We start from the raw sequence: 9,035 nt of genomic DNA, 5'->3' as shown, positions 1-9,035 counted from the left end.
AGAGGGGCAAACTGTCAGAGGAGGGTGGGGAAGACAGAAAGGCCCAACGCTGCGGGGCGTCTCCCCCAGGGATGTGAGGACAAGCCCAGACACGAGCATTGCTCAAAGCAGGGTCCTGGGAGAGCCCCTTCTGCCCTTCCCTGGGGTCCTTCCACTTTAGGAATTTGCCCATTGACCTCCACCAAAAATGCATGGCGAGAGGAGCCCAGAGGGATCAACCGGCTTAGCCCATCTTCCAGCCTTCTCCTGAATCAATGGCACTTAAGTCACACAGAAGACTCTGACATTTTCAAAGGCTCCTTTCTCCCAAGACGTAGAGCCTGCAATTCCCCAAGGTCTGATGACCCTCTGCGAGCCCAGGGGTCCTTCTTCACCTCTGCCCTTGGTCCCTTTGCCCATTTCCCTTGGCCTTACCTTGGTGACTGCTCACCACCATGCCAGGCCTCAAAGAGCGCTCCCTCTCTGGCCTCCCTCCCCACCCCCCACCCTGGAGCACTGAGGAGGTCTGGCAAAGTGGTGGGCAAATGAACTCTGGATCCAGCTGAGCTGGAGGCCAAAGCCAAGACAGAGGCCCAGTGCATAAGTACATGGGGCCTGTTCACCATCTCAACCCCTCCTCCCCTGCTCAGCCACAGAGCTGAGTGACCCCCGCCTGCCCTTCTGGAAAGGAGGCAAGGGATGCTCCACCAAACGAGACAGGTATGAGACATGATCCACACCGGCAATCCCCCCGGGGGCACATGAGCCCAGACACATCCTCCGCTTCCCCATCCCCATACTTACGTCTTCCTCAAGGCTTTTCCGTGTGTTTCCACCCCGGAAAGCTCCTTCTCCCTGGAGATGGAGAAAAGGCAGTCAGAGCGGGGAGTCAAGGAAGGGAATCAGAAGCACCCTGGTCTTTCACCTCCTGGCTTTGGCAGGGGTGAGGGGTTGAGGGGCTTGGCAGAAGGGCCTGGGAGGGAACTTCCCTGCTTGTTTAGCTTTCCTTTGTCCACTAAAAGCCCCTCAGAGCTAGCCAACCCTCTCACTTGTGTCTCACGACCACTGTGCTGGGAGATCTTCCTGTGCCCATTTTGCACATGAGACCACGGAGGCACACACAGGCTCATGACTTGCCTACGGTCGCACAATTAAAAGGTTGGAGGAGGTAGGATCTGATCGCAAGCCCTCCGACCGTAAGCCCATTACTGCGCACGAGCCATGGCCAGGATATGCCCCTCGGCGGCTGACCTCAGCTTCTCCACTGCAGGACCCGCCCACTCTCTTCCCTTCCTCCTCCATGCAGCCTTGAGGAAATTGGGAAACTGTCTGTCTTTCTGCGAAGTCAGAAAGATCTGTCTGGAAACATCTGCCCAGCTTTCTCGCATTCTACATATTTAATAAAGAAACCCACATTTAACCACTGGCCTCTCCCATCTGCCTACCTACTTCCCTAGCAATCCATTTCCAAACACACGAGTGAGGTCACATGCCCGGCTCCCAACATGACCCACATCCCCATCACTTTCCCCCAAGTTCCTCAAATCTACTCCAGAAGGATGTCCCCAAACGTATGTGTTCACTTTCCCCCAAATCACCCTTCTGCCTTCTGGGCTCCCCATGCTTGCCCGGGATGTTCCTGCCACCCACCACACCTGCCGTCACTCACCGTGTTGGCTACATTCTTCGGTGCACTCTCAGTGTTGATGGGCTGTGAACACAGGGAGAAAACAGTGTGAGGCCTCAGGGCAAACAGCCATGGATTGGCTCCCCAGGGCTGGTGGCCACGACGGGGCAGAATGCCCCCTGAGGCAGGGCCCATGGCGCCAACCCAAGGCTCAGACTTAACCTGGCTAGCCCCAAGCTCGGGAAGCCAGGTTTGGAAAACAAAAAACAATCCTACTGGTACTAGAACCACGCAGCTCGACAAGCCCCAGCAAGGCCTCTGACTGAGTGCTGACCCCTCAAAAAGGGACACAGAACAGGTAAAAGTCACACCTGTTCCTAAGGGCCAGACTTCTTCACCTGCACCAGCTCATTATTCATGACAAGAACCCAGTACGTGGGTCCCATTAGTACCTGTGAGCCCCACTTCACAGAGAAGGAGAAGTTAAATGAGTGGTCCAAAGTCATCGACTACCACTGGCGACAACAGGATTTGTACCCCATCCTGGGACTCTGTGCTTCACGCTCTTTGTGTGAAATCACTACAGCCCAGGATGACGCCTGCCAGAGTCTTAACTCCGGCGGGCTTTCAAGGCCCTCCACCATCAGCCCCGCCCACTCGCAGACCGGCGTCCATACCCCAAAACTCGGCCCCATCCAGACCTGTCGCCTAGATCCCCTTCCTTATTCACGCACCCAGGCCTTTGCCTGGAACGGCTCTCCTACCCATGCTCTTTTCCAACAAGCTCTCCTCCCCCACAAGGCCCTTCCTGGACACCCAGCAAGGAGGACTCCCTCCCACCTTGGAACTCCAATAAGCCTGCCCTCTGGGCTACGTATCTGGTCCTTAGGGTATGAATAATCTCATCATGGGAATACGTCTTGCTCCCCAATATTGTTTTGTGAGTCTTATCCCGCCTGCCTCCTAAACAGATTCAAAGCAGCGTTATAAGACGCTCTGCTACCATATCCCTCACGCCAGGGACTGGGAAGGATGTGTAGAAGGCCACCAATGAACACTTGTGGACTGAGCCTGTCCCTCGGGCCAGTGCCACCCTTTCCCAGCCAGGACCAACAGATGTGCTTCCTACTAAAGGCATCCTGAAAGGCTCCTTGGACTCCCCCATAACACGAGAGAAACTTCCCACTCCAGGTCCACCTCCTGCCTCCAGTCCCTAGGGCTCTGTTCCCGACATAGTGAAGTGTTCCAGGGGCCCCTGAATCTCGCAGAAGGACATGAGCTTGACCGTGAAGGTGAGGAAGCAAGCCTTTGCCAGGATGAGCGGAGACCAGCTTAGGATACAGTGTCTCAGAATAGGAAATGCCCGCCCTAACCCCTTGCTGGTGAGCTCCTCAGCCCTGAGGAAGACAGGGGAATGGACAGAACGGCCTCTGAGAGGTTCTGGCGTCAGGGAGGGGAACAGGACCAAGATGGGCATGGAGTAAGAAAGCCGGCAGACATCAAGGTAGCGGTGCTCTTCCAGGAAACGGCCGGGACTCCTTTACCCCAATGGCCTGGAGGATGGGAGGCTAAGGCCAGAACTTCTTTCCAGGGGATGAAACTTCCTAAGTAGCCAAGGCAACTTAGATGGCTGAGGGAGGACAGGGCCCAGGAACAGAGTAGGAGATGGGAAGGCAAGTCAGCTGGGCCCTCCCAGCCCCCAGGTCAGCCCACCTGGAGCCCGAGCAGGCTCTGGAGAAGTAAAGATGCCACATTCCACTCCCTCCCAGCCCAACCCCAGTCCTCCCCCAGCCCCCTCCCAGCCCCCACTCCCGAGCCACAGGCCACCGGGCAGGGACCCCTGACCCAGGCTCAGCTTCAGGAGCTGCCTGCTAATCTGGGCCAGGTTCTCCCCTCAGCCTCCAAAAGCCACCAGCCCCAACCAGGGGAGTCCTTGGCAGCGCTGACCCCTGACCCCCCACCTCTCCCTTCTGGTCCAAGGCTCTGCAACTCTCCTGTGGAGACCGTGGCTAGGCGGGAAGGCCCAAGCGCATCCTCTCTGGGCTGCTCCGGCCTCCAGGCGAGGAGGAGCACTCCAGGAGGGCAGATCACAGGGACCTTCTCTATGCAGAGTCTACACTACAGAACTGCAATTTGAATCCAGATCTGTCAACGCCAAAGCCCTCACTCTTAACCAGCCTGCCTAGATGGGGGGCGGTCAGAAAGGACAGAAATGGGGTGGGACAGAGACGATGGAGGCAAAGCACCTGCCCCAGGCCCATGACAGGCCCTAAAGAGCCCCTTGTCCTGCTCTAGGGAAAGCCTCCTAAGAAGCCCAGACTCTGGGCAGAACAGAATGTGGGCTAGCAGTCTCGCACAGCCCTCAGAATCACCTGGAGGGCTGTGGGCACACAGGGGACAGGCCCTGCCCAGAGGGTCTAATCCAGGGGCCCTACAGTGGGACCCAAGAACGTCCATTTCTCAAAGGTTTCTGGCCCTGGGGATGACACTTCGAAAACCACGGGTCTAAGCTAACAGCGTCAGCCATCGACCGCCAGGGCCATGTCCTGACTCGCTCTACTACTAACTGTGTGACCTCGAACAGGTCACTTTGTCCTTGCTGCTCCTCATCAGGCCTGCAGAGCGCTTTTTCGTGAGCACCAAATGAGACGGAGCACATTAAGCACTTAGAACAGGGCCTGGCACTTAGAGAGCTCTCAGTAAATGTTAGCTGTTATTTCTCATCTCTACCCTGCACACTCCCAAGGCCCACCCTACCCCACATTGACCCTCCTGCCCCACCCCTCCCCAGTCTGGCACGATGCAAACCAGGGAGATGAGTCAATATTAGAAAGCACAGGCCTCAGCACTGCAAGAGAAACTTCCCTCCTGGCCAGCAATCAACTGAGCACCAGCCCCTCTGTCCCCACCCCTTCCCCGGGCCAGCTAGAGGCCAGCCACAGGGCCAGTCAGCAGATGCGTTCAACATACTTCCAGGGGCTCCCTGAGAAGGTAAAAATTTCCAAAAGCCCCTCTGGAGTTAAACACCCAGTGTCCCCCCAGCCCCCTGCAGTATTTGCAAACACAGCCCAACATGCATGCCGAGCTCCCAGCCCTCTCCTCCATCCCGGTCCTCCCAGGATTGAAGACCTGCTTCTCTGTTTCCTCGGTGCCGCCAGGGATGGGGCTACTGGGAATGAAAAAGGCAAGGGACAGGTAGCATGAGGGCAGGCTCCCACTGACGCTGCCCCTGCCCCAGGCCCCCAGCGATGCTGTAGGGAAGCTCCCAGAGCACCGGAGCTGTGGGTCCTGACGTGGCTGAGCCAGAGCCAACGGCCAGAGAGCCCCACTCAGCCTGGGCTGTTAGCCCACCTTGGGCACACCCAAACACATATTTTCTCCCTGTTGCATGGTTTATTTTTCTTCTTAGAGCCCCTCACTCTCCAACACACTATGCATTTTACTTCCTGATCTCACTTAAGGTCTTCCTTCCCTGCTAGCACGTAAGTTCCCATAGGCCCCAGAGCCTAGGACTGGGCCTGGCACACTGTAGGCCCTCAGCAAATATCAAGTGAGTGAGCTAACCAAGAGAGCCCTTCACTCTTCCCCGGCCCCCTGACCATGCTCACTACTTACAATGCAGCATCCCCAGACCTTGTGGAGCCGAGGTCTCGAACCTCCATCTTTGCTTGGATTTGGGCCAGGACACACCCCATCCTTGCACACCACTCCTCAGAACACCAGCTCTGAGAAGGATTTCAGACACCATCTCCCTCCCTCCCTGTTTCACAGATGTGGAAACTAAGGTACAGAGAGGTATGACGCCCAGCCTCTCATAGTGGGGTCCATGGCAATACCGGGGTCGGCACCCAGGTCCTGTAGGGCCCACTGCTGAGCTCACCTTTCTGTCCCTCGCCCCAGTCCCTAGCCAACCTGCAGGCCGGGTTAGCAGAACACCTCCCTGCGGGCTCTCCTCTTCCTCCCCCTGAGGCTCAGTGCAGAAGGTTGTAGAGACAGCACCCCCACATCTAGCCCCACCCCTACCTAAGCCCAGGACAAAATCTTTGGCTTTTTTTTTTTTAAAGATTTTATTTATTTATTTGTGAGAGAGCAAGGAGGAGAGAGCTGGGGAAGAGGTAGTGGGAGAGGGAGAAGCAGACTCCCCACTGAGCAGGGAGCCGGACGCAGGGCTCGATCCCAGAACCCGGAGGTCATGACCTGAGCTGAAGACGGACGCTTACCCAACTGAGCCACCCAGGCTCCCCAACAAAACCTATAGCTTAAGGACCCCAGGCTTTCCAAAGCTGAGGGCAGCCAATGCACAGCCCCACCAGGGGTCTTCCAGAATCCTCCTTGCCCCCAGAAGGACAACTCCAAGCAGGTGGCAGGGTTTGGACCTGGTGCCACTTGGCAGCCAGACCTTGAGCTTCACAACTCACTCTGCTCTGGGGTCTCAAACTTGGAAGTCTGCAGCAAGGCAGGGACTAGGGTGAGGTGCTTCGGGCAGGAAATTTCAGGAGGCATCCACTCTCAGCTCGCACGAGGTACACCCACACAACCCTGAGAGCCAGGCCTCCTCAAGTGTTCCACTCTTCCTGCCCTGCTCTGGGGATGCCTTTCATAATGGCAACGCAGTAACAATCACTGTTCATGAGGTGCTAATGATCTGAGCATAATATCAAGTTCTTTACTTCCACGACCATCAATCCTCGGAACCGCCGAGGTAAGCGTGACCCCACTTTGCAGTTGAGACAGAAGGTCCAAGAGGTTCAGTAACTTGCCCAATGTTGACCAGCTGGTCTTTGAACCGGGCTCCCTCCATCCCTGTCATGTTCTTTCTCCTCTCCCTGACGAAGATCTTCACTCACTGAAAGTTCCTCTCAGTCAACTGCCCTCCCACTGGGAACAAGCTTTCTGTGACTTAGAGACGAATTGTCTCGGATCCTCAGGAAGAAGAGACCCCTTCAGTGCGCTGCCGTAGGAAGAGGAGGAAATGGACGGCAGTAGGAGACACTGAGATCAGACATCAGAGAGAACTTCCTGAATGTGAAGGGTTGCGAACCACAGGGCGGATAAGGGAAACTGCACATCCTTTCCTCAAGTTTTTTTTTTCCAAAAAAAGACACGCACGCCCCCTCTGCGCATGCATACCCACCCCAAACTGTGTGGGCTTGCGGGGCTGGGTGGCTGGGATGATGCCCAGAGGTTTGTGCAGTATGACATGTTGGTGGCCTACAGGGAGGGTGGGCTGGGAAAAAATGTATCTGTGGGCCGCTGTTGTGGAGGAAGGAAAAGGCAAGGCAAGGGCCATGGGGGGGAGGGGTAAATGCCCAAGCCCAGGCTCGGGGGAGGGGTCTGGCGCAGAATGCAGACTCAGCCTCCGGAGGAACATTCTGTCCAGAAATTCCTCACACCCTCCTTCCTTCCACTGCTCCAGCCCTCCCCACTCTTGCCCCCTGGGAGGCCTGGAATCCAGGCAGTTTTTTAGGCCAAAAAGACCCCATGACGTCACATGTCCCGCCATGGCAACCCACAGTGAGATCACAGGTGGTGCTGCCTAGCAGGACGGGAAGAGAGTTGGGGGGGAGCCAGCAGGTAGGGCTGGTGGGGGCTGGAGGAGCGTCCTCAGCCCCGGGACCCACAGCAGGTTATTCCAGGCTCACTGGCTCCAGAAATAGAACCCTAAGCAGATGAAGGGAGGGGCTGGAAGCAAGAGGGAAGAGCAGGGAAGCACCATTTACTGGGCACTTAGAGGGCGCGGGGCTGGGTGGGCACATTACAGACCCCCCAGTCCCCGGAGTGGGAGCGGGAGGGGGACGATCACACAAGGACAAAATATCCCGGAGCCGTCGCCACTCAGGTAGCACGTTGAACCCCTTTGGGCAGATGCAGAAACCGAGTGTCCAGGCCTGCACCTCAAAGCCTGTGTTTGCCCCTCGCCTACCACCACCCCCATCCCCTCCCCGTGTTAATTCCCACCATCCTGGGAAGGCGGAGCCCCTGGGGGTGGGCATCAGCACTGAGGGCAGGGGGCTGGAGAGAGGGTGCGGAACACGCAGGGCCAGGCCCGGCCAGGGTGAGAGGGAGGCCAGCGGCCTGGTTCCCCATTAAGAACCAGGGCAAAGTCGCCCCAGGGGCTCCATCCTCTCCTGAGCAGCCTAGGCCCCCAGAGGAAAAGAACAGGCTGGGTGTGATTAAATGAAATGTGATGCCTGATTTTCCCTGCACACCCCCCCCGCCAAGGAGGGGCCTGCGCAAGCCCACTCCTGTCCTCAGGCCGGCCCCAGTTCACCCCCAGGGACCCGGCACACAGTTCCTGGCAGAGAGGGGACAACAACAGGGGTGGCGGGCACTCACCCAGCCCCCTCCTGCCCCTGCTCCACACTGGATGCCGTTCTCCCCTTCCCAGGGCACTGGGAGTCTGGGCTTCCCTAGGCGCTTCCTCTGTGCCCCTCTGGCCACTCTTGTCCGCGTTCTCTCTACTCCAGCTGAGCACCTGCGCCCAGCACTCCTCCCACAGCCCCCTCACCACCCAGCCGCACCCCACAGCTGGCAGCAGACTCTCTCAGATCCTGCTCTGGGTCACTTCCCCACTCAAGAACCCATAATGGCCCTACTGCTTGGCTCATCAAGTTCAAGTTCCCCTGCCAGGCGTGTGTACTCCTCCCTTATCTGGCCCCTTCCTCCACACATGCCATGTTCACGCTCTTTCCATTCCTGCACTCATCAGTTCCATCAGCACACCCAGCCAGGGCCACCAACCAAAATGACACAGAATCGCCTGGCCCCCACCCCCTCCACCCCCCTCCTCCAGCAAGGGCAGACTGGCCAAAAATATTTACCCTGGGTTTGCCCTGGCTCGCAACGGGCTCAGGAACTCATATGAAGGCCCTGCCCCCTCTCTGTTTCAGCTCTCCATCCTCCTCCTCTCCTCTCTTCCATTTGCTCAAATCTTAAACTAGACCTGAAACAGGAGACAGACTTCCTCAGCCACCACAGCACAAACTGATTGCTTCTTTCCCTGGCCCCCAAGGCCACCTCTGGTGAGAAGCCCCCAGGCGGGCACTAATCAGTTTCCATCTCATACTCCTCTCTTTCTCCCCCACTGAACATGGCTCCCAAGGGCTTCTCTTCACCTGACTTGGGTCTCTCCCGGGATGGTGGTCAGCACATTCATGGATGCCTTGACCTCCAGGAGCCATGTCCCTTCACAGCCCAGTCTAAGGGCGGGACTTCCACCAGGCCCTCCCCAGAGAAAGAACTTGCCATCAGCACCCACCTTACACCTAGTAGGTGCTGGTGAGTATGGGTTCCAGCAACAGACAGCAACACCACCCCCCCTCCCCCGACAGGCCATTTTAGATATTAGAAAGCTCTTCTTTACATCTAAGTCTCCTTCCTCCTCTTTGTAAGAACCTCCATACTAGGTTCTACTCTGGAGAGCAATAGC

At 57.2% G+C, this 9,035-nt stretch overlaps 1 protein-coding gene across 11 annotated transcripts in view; it reads right to left on the bottom strand.

The window, feature by feature from the left end:
- The window catches only part of TNS1 (tensin 1), a 201,161-nt gene that overhangs the window by 97,582 nt on the left and 94,544 nt on the right, over nucleotides 1-9,035 (bottom strand). For all 11 annotated transcript variants that reach the window (XM_081813624.1, XM_081813628.1, XM_081813626.1 and 8 more), the window contains 2 exons: nucleotides 1,649-1,690; nucleotides 784-834 (listed from right to left, as the gene is read on the bottom strand). In XM_081813624.1, the coding sequence (XP_081669750.1) occupies nucleotides 784-834; nucleotides 1,649-1,690 (93 nt within the window). The remainder of the gene's footprint in view (nucleotides 1-783; nucleotides 835-1,648; nucleotides 1,691-9,035) is intronic.

Source organism: Leptonychotes weddellii, chromosome 3 (genome assembly GCF_054177405.1).
Source record: "Leptonychotes weddellii isolate Sample4059 chromosome 3, ASM5417740v2, whole genome shotgun sequence".
In the NCBI taxonomy this organism is placed as follows: Eukaryota; Metazoa; Chordata; class Mammalia; order Carnivora; family Phocidae; genus Leptonychotes; species Leptonychotes weddellii.
Note: the sequence above shows the minus strand (reverse complement) of the source record. Positions and strands in the feature narration are given on the sequence as shown.